Source organism: Myripristis murdjan, chromosome 9, assembly GCF_902150065.1.
Source record: "Myripristis murdjan chromosome 9, fMyrMur1.1, whole genome shotgun sequence".
NCBI lineage: Eukaryota > Metazoa > Chordata > Actinopteri > Holocentriformes > Holocentridae > Myripristis > Myripristis murdjan.
Genome location: NC_043988.1, coordinates 11,384,417 through 11,404,518, shown reverse-complemented (window position 1 = coordinate 11,404,518; position 20,102 = coordinate 11,384,417). Strand labels below are relative to the sequence as shown.

At 40.5% G+C, this 20,102-nt stretch overlaps 1 protein-coding gene across 1 annotated transcript in view; it reads left to right on the top strand.

Moving 5' to 3' along the window:
• The window catches only part of LOC115365438 (leucine-rich repeat transmembrane neuronal protein 4), a 38,431-nt gene extending 23,891 nt beyond the window's left edge, over positions 1-14,540 (top strand). The window contains exon 3 of the mRNA XM_030060459.1: positions 14,322-14,540. Within this exon, the coding sequence (XP_029916319.1) occupies positions 14,322-14,540 (219 nt within the window). The remainder of the gene's footprint in view (positions 1-14,321) is intronic.
• The last annotated feature ends 5,562 nt before the right edge of the window (positions 14,541-20,102 follow it).

The following is a 20,102-nucleotide window of genomic DNA, read 5'->3' as shown; positions in this document are numbered from 1 at the left end:
TTTTCCCCCCAGTAGTACATGTGTGTCATCAGTGTAATATCACAGTAGTTGAGCTTTAGAGGCCATTTTTATTTATTAAATCACATAGTTTCCTGTCTGGGAATATTTCAGGAAATATTACTTGATGATGTTCTAAGAAGCCACATAATACACAAAAAGGAATTAAGTTCATCCGGTGGAAGTAATGTACAGCACAGACATGTTTTTGGACTCGATGGGTTTTTGATCATTACTCTGTGTTTTTGAAATGAATTCTCCCCATGTAAAAGAGCTCCTGCACATTTTTCTGACATTTCTTTCATTTTGTATTCCCTCAAACTCTTCCTTGCTAGAACTAATGAGTGCAGAAACATTAATTAGGGCAACGGTCAGAATGATGTTGAAGTAAGAAGAACCTAATTAGCCTTGTGCAGACCAGACTGTGTACAATTTAAAATAAAATGGATTTAGTGGCTGCACTGCAGACTCAGGCTATGAGAACATGGTCAAACAGTGACTCCTAAGCTAAATGGGGACTAATTCAATTAAAAGAATGTAAAGATCTTGTTTAAACACTCTCCTTGATGGAAAGAAAATTCAAAGATTGGTGTGAAACAGTGAGAATGTCTCGGTCAAAAACACTGAGAATCTTGAGTAAAATTAGGTTCCTGCTGAAACAGATAATGATTTGATACTACTTTTCAGACCCAAACAGATCCACAGATTTTTGGAAATTTTATAAGCAACACTACACAATTTACAAAAAACATTTATTGTCTTGAAAGCATGGATATACTGTATATTTAATGTATGTGCAATAACGGTAGAAGAAAGGAGTGTGAAAAGGTTAGAAAGGTGCATTATGCTCAATTTTAGGGATTTAGGGTCATGAAAAAAGTAATTTACTGTATTAGTGGGAGCTGCTGACAATGTCAACTCTGGGGGCTGCACAATTAATTGGGAATTAATCAAGAGTACAATTACAGCCACAGCGACACATATGATAAACAATGATTCATACGTTCCATTCAAGACGCCCACTGTGTCAAAATCAGGTTGTTGTGCTCTCAGACGCAAATGAATGTTGTAAGTGAACCAAGCGCCGGCCAATCACAGGCATTCACATGAGCTCATGGAAATCATAATGATAATTACAATATCAAGGGAATTTATCTGCAATTTGGGTTGTTGTGGTAATCATGCAGCCTTGACTCAAGTATCGAATTTGGTGCTTTTTTTTTTTTTTTTTTTTTTTTTTTTTTTGTCCATTGAGTCTAAAAGGGTGCTCTGTGATGATGACAGTAGCCATAACCATTACATTTCCTTATTCTGTTATTTTTTTAATTTTTTTTTTTTGTCTTGAGTCCATTTATTTTAGACAGTGCACCTTTAACATTCAAAATGAAAGATTCGTTGAGATTTCAGCGAGTAATCCCAAAACTGACTTCTCAATACCCTGTGAGAAAAAACACCAATCAATAAGATAAAAGACTGACCATTAATTAATCCTATCTTGGTCTGATGCGCAATCACTTTAATTTCCTGTTGCATGATGATTGAGATAAACACACATATTATCCAAAGTTTGTGGTGAGGTGATTACTTTCCATCGTAATTGTCTGTGACACGACTTCTCGGAATAATTCCTCTCAACCGATGATTTCATGAGCAAGAGTCGCAAGAGCTGTTATTCTCTCTTTTTCCCCCTCCCCTCTTCTGTCATTGCTCCTTCATTTTTCGCAGCTATTTATACTCTCCAATTTCCTCTCTTTATCTGAAGTCCAGTTAGCCTTCACTGGGGTTCTGAGGCGTGCAATAAACATCTCACAGGCCCTCGTGGCCAGGGTACATACTAACCATCTCATTGCCCCATAAAATGAGATCTGCGCCCTTATTTGCACCAAGGTCCTGTAGCTGTATCTCTCCCACAATGAGGGAAAACGGCCACAAGGCTGGCAGAGATCTTCCATGGGCAAGAGGTTCAATTACTTCAGTTGTCATGGAGCAATAAATGACAAATTAAGTGGCTGGCACCGAACACTGCTTGAAGGAGGCAGTATCAGAATACTAATGTCAGCTGTGTCTGACAGCGGGGACAGAGAGAAACAGGGGGAAAAAAGCTCCAAGTTCAGCAAAAGAAAAACAGCCCACTTTTTGGTTTTGTTTCAAAAGGGTATTCGCTCGTCTCCTTTATCTCAGCTCAGGATCATTACGCCGGTTCCTTTGTTGTTTGAGAGGACATATATCGCTCTGTTAGTACTAAAGAAGACCTTCTTGTTATTTGATACATGAATAGTTACCTGGAGTTAGGTAGCATTCGTTTATTTTGAACCCATCGGTTCTGTTTATTTCAGTTTCAGAGACTAGAACAAGTAATCGTGTAGTTGATGAAACATGAATACAGGGTAGAAACTGCCGAGTTAAACATTGTTTTGTCATTACGTGAGAATAATACATTTTTTCCGTGTTAAAAATAAGGGTAAGGATATCAGAGCAGAGGAGCATAGTCAGTGAAAGTTTCTGCGTTAATGTGATTGCTGAACATAGGAGATTAATGGTCCTCCCTTAATCTGCTTGTGTTGTTTATTCCCCGTTGTGAGAGCTGCTAAATAATCAAACAGAGGTCAAACTGAACCGCTGGATCTTGTAATCAATTACATTTACTGCCCGGTACAGGGCTCAAAGAACAGATGTAAGGTTGTGCTTTCACCCAAAAGGCAGATGCCCTTCATATATCAACTCAGGACATCCACAAGCCCCGCTGATATCCCTCGCCCTCTTTTTTCCACATCTCTCATCATATCAGCGAGTTCAGACGGGTTTGCTGTTGAGAAGACATCGAGGTTGCTGACCCCCTCCCGTTCCTCTCCTTCCTCTGCACTTGTTTATCTTACGTGATTTATTACTGTACATCCTAGCGGGTACACCTCGCCCCGTCGAACAGAAAGACATTGTAACTGAGTCATGCTGCGGCAGTTTTGTCAGGGCAACAAAACGTTTGCACTGTGACTGTGAACTTAGATCCCCAAGGTGACCTCCGGGGAGATCCTGTCAAGCTAACCGCGGTGACAGCTGGGCACCTCCGCCGCACACACGAGGAATATTCTGCAGTCAGAACGAGGGGAGGCGTCACACGGATGAGATTCATTCGTCTTAATAAAGTGGACCATCAAACTGATGTGGCTGCAGAAAGTGCTAGTTAGACCAAGGAAGGAATGCGGAGAGAAGGAGAGCCAGAGAGAGGAGTTATGCATGCAGGGCCATGGGAAAGATTTCTCAGCAGTAAACATAATGTTCTTTTCTCAGATCCAGTGCTGGGAACAGAAGAGTACCGGCCTACCTGTTGGCCACACCTTGGCACAAATCCTCTGCACAACCCTACATTTTTTATTCCGCTCCAAAATGCTTGGCACTGCACTTGTTCTTCACAGGAACATTTTGCAGTTGTTCATAAATGAATGTACATTTTGCTGTTTTCTTGCTGCTCTCTAACGCAGTAGTGATTAAACCTGTCCACAGTATGTTTCTAGGCAACACATATGGTGCCGTCTCGATGCTTTTGTCTGTGTCTAGTGAGGGATCTATAAGCCTTCCAAGTCTGTCAGTTCTGAAAGAAAAAACACAAGGCTCTCATTTTTTTTCTCCTCTTTACTTTTTTATCACAAGCACAATGACCTAGGCACTCCGTTTTGTTCATATATTCATTGTTTATTTGGTTAACATGAAGTCCTGCCACTGGAAATACAAACAATGGGAAAAATGGACAGGGTTAGTAGCCATTTCATGACGTCAAGATTTTATGCCTGGGTGTCTCGTAGCTCTTTTCTTGGAAAAATCCTTTAAATGTGTTTTAGTTTTCCAGTTAGTTTGGAATCAATAGAGGAAATAGTGCGTAGTTAAGCATGAGCGGTGACAGACCTAGAAAAGAGAAACTCAAACTTGATCAGCAGAAAATCGAAGTACTGGACATTGTGTTTGATTGACAGGTGATCTCTAGGAAGTGCAGTGCAGAAACCTCACTCGAATGAGCACTTAGTACCAAAATAATAGAATAATAATATTTTTTTAAAATAATTAAATATGTGGTCACCCTGGTGGCTCGCTGTGTAGAGTGTGTACCATGTAATACTGAGGTTATGCTGCAGCAACCGGCGTTCAAATCTCAGACTCCTTGCTGCATGTCCCCTCTCCCTGCCCCGTCCTTCCTGTCTCTCCCTCGCTGTGACTGTCTAATAAATCAATAATGCCCCGAAAATAACCTCTAAAATGAATAAATAGATAAATAAATATAATACAATATAATTCTTGAATTTCTTGAAGAGGCTACATTGAGTTTCAGCAGCTGTTAAGGCAACATCAGTCCCTTTTTTTTTTTGACAGGAAGGGGAAGTGCGACAGGGTAATGTACAGCTCTGTGTCGTGGCTATTGTATGACAGCGCTTGCCTCATAGCGCTACACTCGTGCTGTACATTATCTGGCTGCAATATTCACATCTCATCACTGCAGATGAATCTCCAGCAGGCCCCGGCCCCCGTATATCACCCAGATCCTCCTTGAACACACCATTCCTCTGCGGTAATATCACAGGAGGCCAACAGCTGGCTGCAGTTCATCTCTTGTCGCCTCACATTTTCAGCCACATCAATATTGGACAAGTCTGCTCAAGTTCAGAGGCTGTTTCAGACTGTAGCGCTTAAACAGATGGCCATCCTCTGGCCTCTTTTGAAGGAAACAGACGAATGAAACAGGGATAAACCAAATCTGATTTGTTGTTGTTGTTTTTTTTTTTCCTTCCCCCCCTGCGGTTCATTGTCTTGGATATGTCATGCAACCAATTGTTTTCTTGTAGATATGTTGGCTCTTTAACCAGTGATGAGGGGGGAGAGAGAGAAAAATCCAGTTTGTGTGTTCCTGTTTGCTTTCAGGGCAGTATCCTTAAGAGTTCCTGTCAGCGCAAGAAAGCAACGGGGATATTCACATAATGTCAGAGTACACAAACCATCATATGGCACACACACACACACACACACACACACACACAGAATCTTCCTCAGCATTAAGAGTTAGACATACAGCCCATTCTTTAGACTCATCACCATGGAAACTGGACAGGAGGGAAAGGCCTGTACTATGGTGGATTGGCATGACAACATCCTGCACCTTCGACTGTGACATTTGTATGAGATGGTTTAATTATTTTTCTAGTCTTGCATTGAAAACTCTGAAAGTTGGGCTTATGCATGCGAGAGGGTTTTCGGCTTTTGGGTTCTGCCTTCGCTCCGAAGTCTGTCGGGGAGCGCTCACTGCGGTGTTTTAATAGCACCACGCTGAATTAAAGCAATTAAATTTGAGTTAGATGTGGTCAATAATGTATCACAAAGATATTAAAGTGATGACTGGTAGTACAAAAAAACATCTCCACAGCGCTGCTCAGTTATACATCAATTACCACACTGGTGCTCTTGTTGCCCCACATTTTGGGCTCCTGACAGCCTGTTTTTGGGTGGATTAGAGGAATAACCTAAAGTTTTTTCAAGCGTCAGATCGTCAGCTTTCCCTGTCTCCCCCTTAAAAATTACCATTTCTCTGTTGTCCTGGAGCACGTGGATTTTAGTGTGTGTGTGTGTGTGTGTGTGTGTGTGCACAGACTTGAGATTTCTTTACATGAAAGGAAAAAGCACACACCAACTCCAGACACCACGTGCACAAACTCTTCCTATCAAGCAAAAATATCGCCTGACTTCTGAGGCGGCAACAATACAGTCAGCTGCACGATCGATAAGCATGCAATCCAAACTGAAGTGATTGTGTGATTACCATACCCATTAAACACGAGTCTGTCAGTCTGCTCTTTTCATATCTCTTTGCGCTTACGAAATTATCTGTGATTTGCGACATTAGCCTAATATCTCATCTAGACAAAGCAAGGCTGATAAAACTCAATAAATACATTAGAGAATGAAACAGTCTGTCCCTCTTGAATTGAACTCGTTTTTCGTCTTCCTATCAGCGTATCTGACATCGTCTCTCTGTTTTGGAATGTCTTTTATTTCTGGTGAGAGGGGGGAAAATAAAAGCTCCAAGAAACATTTAGTGACGCAATTCTGTTTCTTTTTTTTCTTCATCTGCTTTTTCTACAAGGCAAATTATTTCAATTCCCCTCTAAATACGTAAATATGTTTACTTTTTCAATGGAGTATATTTACATCATGTTTATTTTATCTGCCTTCTGGCGTTTCATTACTAGCCACAAACAAGAGAGACAAAATTTTGAAAAGGATGGAGAGGGCAAATTGGGGAATTCCTGCTGATTTTCTGAGGATTTTGAGATGGACCACATATCCTGGTGATTTGGCTGCAAAATAATGATGAGTGATGACAATGAATGATTGTCAGCGGGTAAGCTAGTTGGTCAAGCGTTAGTTCCTCTGGATTCTGTTTTGGAAGAGAGTTGCTGCGTAGTCCTAATAACCATAAGAGTAAAATGTGAATTCTTTGAGTATTTTCCCTTGGATCTATCTGTAGGTCGAGCCATGTAGCCAGAATCCAAATGAAATCGCACACAAAATGCTTTGTGGCATTTGTACATACAAGAGTCCTGAGTTTTAACATGTTGCATACTCTGTGGGCAGCGCGGCACAGCATCTGGCGCACTATCAAATTGGATTACTGTAGGTCTCTGTCCAAATGAAAAATTTGCCTATGCTGTAGATTTATTTGTCTTGTCATAAAGATTGTTGGAGTTGCATCAAAGCCTGCAGTTTGTTTAGACCTGGGCACAGTGTGTGTGTTAAAGAGTTAGACCATCATTCAGAAACTGGATTCTTCAAAAGATGCGCAGCGTGATTGTTCCATATATATTTATTTTAACTGTGAAATTTAAAATAAATGCATTTCAAAAATGTTGCACTATGATACCATCGCTGTTCCAAGTAAACAACTGTGACCTCAGGAGTGGCATAATCATCATTTTTTTCCTGGATTGAGGCATTTAATGGGTGTTTTGACAAGCGGCATGTACGTGTATGTGTGTGTGTAGGTGTGTGCGTGTGCGCACACGCGTGCTCAGGGGTGTGTGTGGGTGTTGTGAAGCAGAGAAACACAGAGTGAAACATACAGTAGCACACGTCTTGTCCTACTCCATGGTGTCCACCGCACATAGATTAATTCATGGAGCATCTATCTATCTTGGCATCCAGATTCAGGTTACTTATATCTAGATACATCAGAAAAGAGTCTGTAGTGACTCAAAGCGTCCATCCAGTAAATAACAGTAAATCTCGGCATGCATTGCCAACACTGATGAGCAGAAAATGGGATGAGCAGCATTAGGGGGAGATAAATCCCCACATCTGAAGGATTATGGTTATTTTGACAAATGTGAAACGCTTTTCAAATAGAAATGTAATTACATGGGGAATATTTAAGTCGGCAAAAGATCATCTTTCTGGATTTCTAGCACACGCAATATTACGATGTACAACTTTCCGCTGCAATGGATGTCGCTGTTTTTTCCCCCTAATTGCTCCAAAACCCCAACGGGAGGGTGTTAGATAGTCTGCTGTCTCATCTTCAGTGTCTCTAATATGATTTATTGAATATTACTGTATGTTTTGTTTTTGGAACGGCACATTGTGTGTCCTGGTGCATCCTAACTTTGTCACACGCATTTCCAACATCCATAATGATCACCATTTACAATACAAAATGGCTAAAATTGAATTCCCACAGAAAACATGTCAAATATGTGTAAGAGTTATGCCATTAAGTTTGTCAGACCACATGTTCATTGTTTTCCAAAAATATTGAGTTATAGATATAAATATATAGATACATATTGATATATATTCACAAATATATATACTCACAAATACAAACACTTTGTATTACATTTATATTGCTATTTCATATAGAAATTGTATAATATTTTCTTGAAATGCACAAATTAGTAAATTAGTCAAAGCCGTTTTTTGTCAGTTGGAATGGCAATGATGAAGTTGCTACAAAAAACTGTGTCATAAAAATTTACTATTTTTACCAATATTTTCATGCATGGGCAATATAACACAAAATCAAATGTTTCTGTAAATTTGCATCTATTTTATTAAAGCTAGACAATATAAAAGGTGGCCATTTTATGATTTATGGCTCATAACACCGTCACTATGAGTTGCAGAAAGACACTAAATTTGTGCATGAATCTGGTGTGAAATTAATGTGTTTACTATAGTTGCTTTATTAATCTTCTCTGGAAACGCAGAAGCACCTCTGTGGAAAACTCTATTCAGGTGCATCGGGGACCCTTATTATTCTTTTCTGCAGTTATTGAAAACTATGGTTGTTACAGAAACAAAACACGATGATAAAACAAAACTGGCCAGTTCAGACAAAATTGCCAGTTTCACCTGTGGTGCGTTGCCTCGAGGCCTTTTTCAATTTATCCGTGCAAAGCAGTGATCAGGAAAAGGGCCTTGTGGCCATTAGCATGCCATTCAGCATCCATGGGTGTGTAGCCTAATAGACAGCAATGATAATAGAGGCTTGTCTGTGCTCTCTCGCTGCAGTGTTGACCACTGAGTGAATTATCCAGCTGACAGAGAGCAGCAGCACAGCTCGGGCGGAGGATGTTGTTAATATGCCAATGAGAGCTCATGCCTCCCGTGCCAGTCTGAAGCATGCTGGCATGGTGCAGCTGTCTGTCACCTAATTGGGAATCATTTAGTTGCAGCTTGACCCACATTCAAAGCAGAGCAAAGGGGAGCAACTTAAGCGAATGCTTTCATAAGCAATCAAAAGCTAATAGCTTGGGAAATAGAATTAATGGCGGTGTGCTGTGTCGTGAGGGTTTCTATCACTGTCCTCCTCGGCATCTGCTGTGAAGTGCACCGGAGTGTGTTCGCAGAGAGCTCATGTGGACGAACTTTGCATTTAGTTATAAAACCCTCAATATGGTATTGAAGTAGTTTTATGTAATACCAAAACAATTCTGATATTAGGTCAACACCTAAATTCAGATCTCTTCTTTTTAAAATAGCCACCATATTGCATTGATTCCACCGGTAATGTGAGAACTTTTCAGGCTTTTTGCTGCATAAAGTGCTGCCATTCTGAAAAGACTCAGTGGTGGGTGTGTTTCACAGCATAGTTTTATTCAATGCACTGCATTTTGGGGCAGAGCTGGCCATTAAAAGGAAGCAGCAGTGGCTAATGCGCCATATCACCTGGGGTCAGGATTCCACCGGTTATGTTTTGCTGAAGGCAGACTAAGCTGACAGGCTTGTTTTGCTGGAGGCAAACTGGGAAGTGTGTGTCTCAAGGTACCGTACTCGCACTTCTCTTATGATTTTCATTCTGCATCAGAAATATAAAATATACAATGCATTTCCTCAGCCTGTCAGTCATGCAATTTGCTGTTATTATAATTTCCCCCTTGATGTACAGTATCTCTCTAGTTTTTTCTTTGTTATCCGCTTCAACTGTAAATTTGCTCATCATCTTGCTTTGTTATTTCTCATTCTTTTGTTGTTGTTTTTTAAAGTTGAATTGTTTTTGTGCATCACAGGGTTTTGTGTCTCCTCTTTCTGTATTTTATCTGGGGTGATTTACCTCAGTAGAAACAACTAAGCCAAAGTAAACTAAACTAAACTAAAGGGCTGAAGGACTTTTTATTTATTTACGATTCCTATATCTGTAGATAGGCGCTAGAAGACAGAAAATAATAATCTCAAGATCCATTTAAAATATTCTGAAGAGGCTAGATCTGGAAAGAGATGTATTTCTTAACGCTTTACACTCAAGGGGTTTATCATAGAAGATGATTCATCCTAGCTAAGAAGGGGATGCAGATAGTAAAGGTCTAAATGCATATCAAATCTGAAAGGTGATGTAATCGCACTGCCACAACATTGACACCTCAGGTTTAAATATATCATATGAATACACAGCATCTTCAATAAAGATTTAGTATAAACAGATAAAAAAAAAAAACCTTCCATGTGCAGGACATGTATTCAACTAGAGTTTTCCTTCCCTTTGAATTTCCTTGAGGGTAAACAGGCTCAGCCATAGTTTAAGCAATTAACATAAAGTGAAGACAAGAGTTGAAGCCAGATGCCCATTTTATTACCCTGGCCCGGAGCCAATGAGTCACTGAATAATGACTTACAATTGTCAAGAGGAAACAAGTCTATTCATAGTCAGCTATTGTAATCAAGAGCTTTGAATTAATTTTAAATTTATCCTTCTGTGTAACTCAGATCTAGATCGGAGAAGACGTCCTCAGTCATGGAAGGGGATGGGAGATGTTGATTATGCCTGAAGCAAATCCTACCGGTTGCAGCATCTAGCCCTAAAGCAGCTCTGCTGGCCGCTGTCCAGCTCATGCTAGCCAGTGACTCACCTCTGTACGAGCTCCAACCATAACAGCCAGCATTTCCCCAATATTCCTGATTAGACCTGGATGCTCGCTCCGTTCGGTTAGCCAAAAAGGCTTTTATTCTTTTCCTCTCTGCTAAGGCATGAAACTGATTCTACTTTCAAAACTGACGCAGAAACGGGGAAGTCTGAACTCAGTCCTGCTCACGAGGGACCAGAGGAAAAGGCCGCTATCTGCTCGGTGTGACCAGAGTGCATTTAAAGTGCAGTAATATGTTTTGTTACCCTGTGAGTTGAGACAACATAAATCCCGTCTATCTCAAATTATTCACCCTTCGCTGCATGGAGATCCCAAAGAGAGTTGGCATGGAGTTAGTGACTGTAAAGATTAGATACTTATGTTTGCATTTTATATTTTAGTCATTGAGCTTGAGTGACTTATAATCAGCTCACAGAAAGGTGTTCAGCGTCCCGCCCAAAAACATTTAGTCAGGACACATGGTTGTTGTAAGGATTGAAGCTTTGATGTTATGGTCACCCAAAATACAACTTGAACCGCTTTTCCATCACATGGTACAGCTTGATTCTCGGCTTGACTCTACTCCATCAGGCAAAACTCATAGAGAGTACTTCATACTTTTTTTGGTGTCACCTTTGTTGAGGTTGCAAGAGAGCTGAGCCGATACTGAAACATGCTGTGAAAACACTGCAGACCACTGATCGGTCAGAGAGAATCATCACAAAATCATCACTGCGTCACCTCGTCATCGATGTACGACCCGCCATTTTTAAAGAGCCAAATCACTATAGCTGCACCAAATTTTTTTATTCACTTCCAGTCCTGTGTGTTGCATTGAAGACGACATTGCGGCAGATTCACGTAGCATCGCCATGATGACTAGCTACACTGAGGGGGCACTATTTACAGTGATGAACTAAATGCAACAAAGTATCTGCCACCAAAAGCAGGTAGAGCAGGGTAGAGTTGAGTGTTACCATGCGGTGGAAAACCCGCCTTGGTTGATATCAAGGTATAATTTTAGCATTATTCTGGCTATTCTGGTCAGCCATTTCTTCTTTTTTTGGATGGCATGTGATGGAGATAGACAAAAAATCAGGAGAGAAAGAGGATAGAATTCAATAAAGATCAATCTCAATGCATCCCAAGTATGTAGCAAGCACATTAGCCTGTTGAGAGGATCCTGATCTCCACTACTTGCTGTTTCACAAGCAGCTCCTATGCACTTGCTCACTAAAGCCCATTTTAACTGAGTAGTGCCCAAAGCGTTAATGGCATAGTCGTGTGAGTGTTCACCTCTAAGTTCTCAGTATCTGCAGAGCATCCATTTTAATGAGTTGTGCGAATCTTCTTGAAGCATGATCTTTGAGGCCTGATGTGGAGCAAGTCAGAGGGGCTCAAGTGCTCCTGTTTCATTCTGACTTTACAATATCAGAGAGAGAATAGGCTGCTGCTGCCTCCCATGGCCGTCATTTCAAAACCTGGGGAGGGCCTTCCTTAAAATTAAAGACGCCATGAAAGAGAAATTATAGTTTATTTCATGGTAAGTGGCTCTGATGAAAAGAAAATATGAGTGTGACTTTGCAAACTGAAAGCTGAGGCTGCGCTTTATGTAAGATAGGTGATAGTTCAAGAAAAGCATTGAAAAAGCCAGCAACTGACTGAAGGGTTTGAGAAGGTGGCACTGCAAATCGAAAAAGGTCAACATGTGATTGTGGTTTGGCCATAGTTGCTGGAGGGATTATGTGTGTGTGTGTGTGTGTGTGTGTGTGTGTGTGTGTGTGCGCACGCATTCTTTGATTGGTACAGCACACTAGAAAATATATATGCATCCATGCTAGTCTGGAAACAAGGCTGTAGCACAGTGTGGCTTAGAGATGTCAAATGTTACAGCCCCATGCCCAAGCTGAGGTATCAACACTTGACAGTACATTTTACTGAGGGAGCAGAAAAAATGATTTGACATTGCCATAATCTGGGACCTCTCTCATCTCCACGGAATATGTTAAGGATATGTGCGTCACTTGGATAAAGTGTTTTCACTATGTTGAGTCCGGAAAATCTCTGCACAAACGTCTACACTGCATACAAATTAAAAGCAAAAAAAAAAGGAAAAAGAAAGTAGAAAAAGCAGTCATGTACATGCATAGGCTACAGGCAGGGCATGATAATAAAATGAGGACATTTTGGTTCGTGAGGTCCAGGTATCAGATGACATTCACAGATGGAGCACCTACTCTAAGAAAATGAGTCAGGTTCTTTGAGAGGTTTGAGGAGGTTTGAGTCTTGAGCAGTCTGCACAGTGCTGCTGAGTAGGCTGGAGGTTTGAAACAGAGTAGAAATAACCTGAGACAACAAATTAGAAAGCTTTAAAGCTTTGCATTGCTGAACCTCATTAGAGAAACTTATTATGAGTTAATATTGCCTCCTTTTTTTACTTTCTGGATTTCCTTATCGTAGAATCCAGGCTGTTTTGTGTTTTATTATTTTGATTTCAGAAAGGTTTCAGGGAAAATAGAGGTTAAACACAAGAAGTTGAAAGAATTGACAAAACATTTTTAGTGCTTTTTAAGCCATGTAGTACCACTCTGCCAGCTGCTGTCACGCATACAGGGAGGGCTCTGTCGAACACTGACTCAGTGCCATATGTTTATTTACATTTCCTCCTGTATGTTTGACTCTTTCCATTCCAGCAAAAAGAGAAAACTGAACAAAGCCTTTCCCTTGACAATTTCTGCTGAGAACTCCCAGATACAGACCTCCCACTTAAATCATTTTGCATTCAGGGCATTGTTGCTTCATGCATATTGTATTAAGTCCTCTAAAATAGTGTGTGAAGTTCCTCAGCTGAATTACACAAAAGAGCGTCTGCAACTAAGCTTTCTATTAAAGCGGTGAACAAACTCAACTAGACTGTAAAACATGACCTTTTGTAAGCCGTGATCTTAAATTCAAAAGTCTGAATGGCAGCAGCGCTGTGAAATTTGACCTGAGCAAATTCAGGGAAAACCTATCTAAAGCCCTTTGCTGCATCAGCTCAGAGTAAATCCTATTGCAATCCAATAAAATAATCCAAGACAGCATATTTAATAATAGATATTGTACCTGCACGCCACATTATAGACATGTGTGGCTTTATACAGAAGCGCTTTGAATCACATGCACTGAAAGCAGAGAGCAGTTTTAGATGGAATTACAATTCTAATTAGTTCTAGTAGTTTTTCATTTAGCATGCTGCAATCAAGTTGAACAGAGTATCACTGAACATGAATTGAATTTGTTTACTATAATTAGATTCATAAAGTCAATGAAAATGATTCCAAGAATATTCACTCTCTATCTGAAGGTCAATAAGAAAACTAAGAGTTTTCCACCTGCATGTGTCCTGCACTAAAATCTGATATGTACAACTGTTGCTTTATGAGTGCTGTTTTATGCATTTTAAGTTGCATGAGCATATTCATGTTTTGTGATCAAGCATTAACAAACATTGCAATATTAGTATCACTATTGCACAGGGCAAAATGTGGTTTCATCCCATTTAATTGACATTATTCAGACCACAGTAGCACGTAAAACTGAGAGGGGTCTTTGAATCAGCAAAGTGCTTGTAATGTAATAAGCACTCTCTACTAAATGGAGCCTTGACTCCATTTAAAAGAGGGCAGAAAATATGTATGCACTCTTGCTTAAGGCTTTCATCTGGCATATAAATCACTCCAGCTGGAAGTGGTGTTTGAGCACCACAGTTTTCAGGTCTTGGGGCTTGCACTGTATCATCGGCCAAAGCCGCATTAGACAGTGCTGTGCCACCACTGCATGCAGTAAATGAAAGCCGTTTCTCATTTTATGAAAAGTGGATGGAATGTTTGAATGGGCAAGCTGGACCTTTTGGACTGACTTACAGACTTACCTCTGCTTCTCTATTTCTGTCTCTTTATCCTCCAGATACCACAGCAGCTGAGTGCTCTGACGTTGTACAGGTATGAGCAGTCGGTGTTGGACTACTGCCATGCCCACCTGTCACTGCACCTGAATGTGGGCATGGAGCCCCCCACTCAGGCCCTGGGAGGTCTGAGGCCAGCCGGGCACAACACGAGCCTTATGGCTGCCCTCCCCTCCGAGCCTGTACTGCCTTGCTCCCAGACCCACTCCCTCCACCAGTGAGCTGTGCACACTGTGAGGATTGAGAAGCACCTCTGTCTCCTTCACTGAACCTATGCCTGCCGCAGAGACAAAGGGAACCCTTCTAATGAAACACAAGTCTGTGGTGAACGGGGACTAAGCCTGGATAACCAAGTAAAGGATTAAAAGGAGACAATTGATCCACTGCATAGTATCCTGAGCCAGGGGTCACGCTGATGGAAATATTTCTCGGTGGAAATGAAGGGGTGTGGCGGAACTGATTGGCGAGCCCGTGGCCTACCTGACCCCCGACGTCCTCATTTAGCAGAAGAGGTCGAACGATAGTATGACTTTCCATGTTCCGCGACGCCTCTAGAGGAGTAATAAGGATACTAATGTGATGATTTGTTAATCTTTTTGAATGCATTACCTCGACTTCTTGTCGTTCGGGCACCTCTGCTGCATCAGGCAACCGTAATTACAAGCAGAATGCTATAAACAGAGCAGGGAAACAGCATGATGAGCAATGGAATAGCAGAACAAATTAAAGATCAACCAAGCTTAAAGGTTTTCTGCTGCTTTGTCTGATCATGCTGTCAGTCAGAGGTCTTTCTCTTCCTCACGTCCCTGTAACGTTTTCATCTCAAGAAATGAGCCACTCAAATTAAATTACCCAAGATGAGAGAAGCGAGTCAGAGTACAACAGACAGAGTTATTGTCATGTAAAATGTACAGCCCACATGTTTTGCCAGCAGTACATATAATTTACAAGGGGGATTTCTTTGGTTTACTTAATGATTTGTGATGTTTGTCGCATCAGAATTCATTTAACTGAGCTGAGAAGTGAACATAGATTTTTGTTAAAAAAAAAAAAAAAAACAACAACAACACAATCACAGAGCTTGGTGCATCTGATTGGTTTGTTCTGTTCACATGTTTACTTTTCATCATGAATATTAATCTCTCTTGTAATGATACTTTTTGTTCAAATGTGTTCGACAACCAATAATCTGATTGTGCACTTCAGTCGCACTCATATATTTACCTGTGTGTACTTTTTAGACGATGTTACATTATAGTACATGATAAATAAACTATGGTAAATGACCTATACTCACAATGTCATTCATCAAGAATCGGAGATGTCAGCCCAAACAACTGTCTGCTGTTGTTAAGCGACCGCACGGGTGGTTGAGACTGAAGAGCACAGTGCTGAAGACAACAGACTTTGTAATAACGAAGTGTGTCCGATATTCTCTCAAGTAATCAAGACCTGTCAACTTCCACTTGCTGTTTTCTTCTTGTGTGACTGTGTGTGACCGTTACCCAGCCCAGTACAGTACACCAGCCTCTCTGAATGTGGCTCGTAGGCTTGTACCTTTTATGTTGCCTCCTGAAAAGGAAAAAAAAAAATGACACTGCATATTAGCGTACAAAACAATATCCTGTTAAGGCACTGGATATTAATAGACAACTACCTGCTACCTGTACTTCACAAACAAATAATGTGCAATGAAAACGGTGCAGTCTCACTGAACTAACTGTGGCATAATTGGGACGCTTGTGAGTTGGGAATTTGTACATTGCTGACTGGCCTTTTGCAATATTGATTTGGTGTTTGAACGAGATGCTTTTGAATATGTGAAATGACAACTTCAGTTGTCATTGGAGAGTGGTATCATATTTATTATATATTTGATCTTTTATGTTTTTACTTTTGTAGAAGTATTCTTTCCCTTGTAATCACTTTTTTCTCCCCATTTTGAATCTCGTCTGGTTCAGGGTTGACTACAATAGTTTTCAACATCATTGTCAAAATTGTGTCCATATCCAGTCCTGCCTGAGTTATAAACGGAATATTTTCAAGTCTTTGGAATCAGTCATTTGAAATCTTCTTTTCCAGTGAAATAAGCATTGTGTACAACTGCACAGTTTTAATCGATCAGATTTCCAGTGATTCATGAATAACACGCATTTTGTAAATGCTTCGCCTTGTGTTCATCTGTAAGATTAGAATGTGTGTCAAAGTCATATCTGGTTATGACAATGAACTCAGTGACAGATATATGCTGCTGGGGGGATTTATAAGTGCACACATGCACAGTTTAATGCCACTGATAGATTGTGTAGTGCATTCAAAGTGTTTTATTATGAACAGTGTTCGTTGAGAGAAGTAGGACTGGGAGCAGTGACAGATGTATCAGCGAAGGATTGGTGGGATTCAGACTTAAGCTGTATGCACTGGCACCAGCAGGCTGAGCAGTCATGATGCCTCCATTAAACACCAGTTCTGGCACAGTTCTCTCTCTCTATAACTTTACACACAGACTAGAAAAATAATGATGATTCATAGCACATCTCAGATCAACTTTGTGACTCATGTAAACGAGACATAAGTACAAGAGTTTTTCATTCTGGAGTTTATCCAAAGCAAAGGAGTTGTTGTTGTTGTAGAAGATTTTAAGAGGTCACAAGATCATTTCGGAAATACATTTCTAATAGAGAAATACATTTTAAAGCTTCTAATCTTTGTGAAAAATGCTCACTTCATGTAAAATAATGAATTTATTCATCCCCTGGGCCCCCTGTAATACATAATCAAGTAAAATAGTCTCAATAGCAGGAAGTAAACAATTTTGGGGTCACGGTTCATGATTTTATGCATACACATCCAAGTCAGGAATCACAAGTGACAATAACTTTGATTTACAGCGCAGAAGGATCTTCTCCAGTCTTGCCAAGACACTGGTTAATCCCGCACAGCCAAGAATAACAAGCTTTATGCTCCTTTTCAGGTTTGGGTTGACTGACTTTTATTTATCTCAGATTCTACCTTAGACCTAATTTTGAGGAATGGAAAGTGTCAAGGTAATGGCAAGAGATGTTTTTTGGTTTGTTATTCAGTTGACATGTTATCAGTTTGGACAAGATACAAGGTCCTACTGACACTCTGCTGGCACTTTCTTGGAAAGCAGAGGGAAGTTATTTACTTGCTCCTCAGGGCTGTCAAAGGGAGCCAATATACCACTTTATATCATGTGGGCTTAAAACCTGCTCATTCTTCATTTTCTTCCATTGATTTCATTCAGTGGTCTCACTTCACCAAGATTCGGGACTTCATCAAAAGAGCTCTCTTCATTCACAAGACTCATAAAAGCACAGTAAACTAAGGAGCAGACGAATTTTAAAAGTCAAGATTGCATGCTTGCACTAGCAGCACTAAGTTGCTTTGGAATGAAGTGCAACAATTACCAATGGGCCCCAGTGCCAGCACATTTTTGCCATCACTGACAATAATTGTAAGAATCAGACTATTTTCTCTTTGTACAGACTTGTCCATGTCTTGCAAATGGGTAACGATTATGACAAAGGCAGAGCTTTGGCACCCATCCTCTAAAATGCATTGCATAGTAGGGCTGACACACATACACATGCACACACATTTCACACAACCCCCTGGACACCCTCTCTCTCTGTAGCTCAGGCCTTTGGTTATAGCCCATAGTGGGAAAATCAGTACAAGTAGCAATGAAAAACAAATGTGATTACATAGTAAATGTGTGACCTACAACATCAGTGCACAATCCAGTACCTTGGACAACGTTCAGCGCGGTCTCTTAGCTCAGAGAGAAACTGACTTGTGAGATTAGATTAGGTTCCGCGAAAGCATTAAGCATGAGCATATTATTCACAGTACAAACAAGCTAAATGACCAGTGAGCCACTACTGAATCACTGGGATGAACACCAGCAAAACATCAGTGACGGTCCAAGCCCATAATACTAACATTTAATTACTGCTGGAAATCTCAGCTTTGAATGATATGGTATCATGCCTTTAAACATCTGGCCAGGGACATATGATGACAGCGAGCCATTTAGGCTCCTTTACAATCAAACGGTTAATTAACATACACTGTCCCTGATTTTAACCACCAAAAAAACAACAACAAACAAAGCACTCAAAAAGGCATGGCGTCTAGGCTCATGGTCAGGCCCATCAGCTTTAGAGGATAAACTGTTGAGCACACAGCTGTTGTTTTATGTTTAAGACTATGCAATGCTGAAAATTGTACTATAGTATATTTTGAGGATTATTAACATCCTAAAAATGAACTTTACATTTCACCAGTGTATCTTGAGAAAGCCTACCCGAGCTTCTCTCCAGAGTTTTCAGCATGAAGGTTTGTTTCACTGTATTTTTCTGAGTAGGGAGTTGGAGTTTCTAACCTCTGCCTTTAATGGAATGCACCATTAAACAACGTCAACTTTGACTTTTCAGAGTATTGATATAGGGCCCCCTCAGCATGCCCTGGCTCTCTGCCAGTGGCTCCTTAAGTTTAGGCACTGTTTGCAGTGGTAAACAAAGTGCTAAAATCCTGTATTTAAGTAAAAACAGCATTGCCATAAAGCAAAAAAATACTCCATGAAAAGCACAAGTTCTGTATTGAAAATCGTACTGAAGTGTACAGAGGTATCAGGAGTATATGAAAAGTATGAAAACTAAAAGTACTGTGAAATATTGTGAAAAATGGTTCCATTCACGGTGTTAAATTATTGATGCATGCAAGAAGTATTTTGCTGTTGGAGCTCTTGATGCATGTTTTGCATTTAATCTTGCATTTAACTAGTAACTACTACCATCAGATACATGTTGTGCACTAAGAGGCACAATACTTCCCTCTGAAATGTAGAAAAAGCATAAAGTCTGAATGGAAATATTCAAGAAAGGTACTTGAGTAACTGCACTTTGTTATGTTCCATCTCTCCTCCTTTGCTTACACCCTGAATGTGATTCAAATAACTCGGCACACTTGTTTACTCAAACCAGCTGAAATGCAATAAAATAGGGCCAGATGTTTTCGCTCTCGGCGTAGTCTAACCTATATTCCTCTCTGCCCGGGTGCAGAGCAGTTGGCATAACACAAAACGAGTGGGGATATTTACACTTTAAAACTCAAACAGAAGTACGATTCAACTCAAACCTGCAGTGGGAAAGTGAAACACGCTTTCATATTCAGCTGCACTTCAGGCGATTGTATTTATTCGGGAACCATGCGGCTTTGTCTCACCACCCTCACAGTGCTGTATTTGAAGTATTTCGATACAAGGTGGACCTCAGGTTTCTCTCTGTCTTTGTCTCCTTGCACTTTGTTCTGTCATTTTGGAGTTGTGTGGCTTCTACTGGCAGGCCGGGCAGCTGTGAAAGTTCTTGATTTCCCTGGGGAGTTATGCTGCTGCTGTGCCCACACTTTCGGATTACCTTTACCATTTTGCAGGCCCAGTATGACACTGGTCCTGCTAGTATATTTCTAAACTGTCTCTCTAATCACAAGGCAATCTGCTACTTTGATGATAGCTTTCAAGCTCACAGGCATGCTCACTTTTTAATGTTCCCAGTGACCCTGTTTGTGTGGCACAAAGTTGATTCAAACAAGGGTTTTTGTGAAGTGGGTAAATCCTATGTTTGCCAACTGGCATAAACAACCATTTTTCTAATTGCAAACTATCTGCCAGCGGGCTATTATATACTGTAGCAATTTGATGGGAGGGTACACATAGATTTTCCTAAATGCTTTATATAATCCGGTAATCTGTTCTGTCT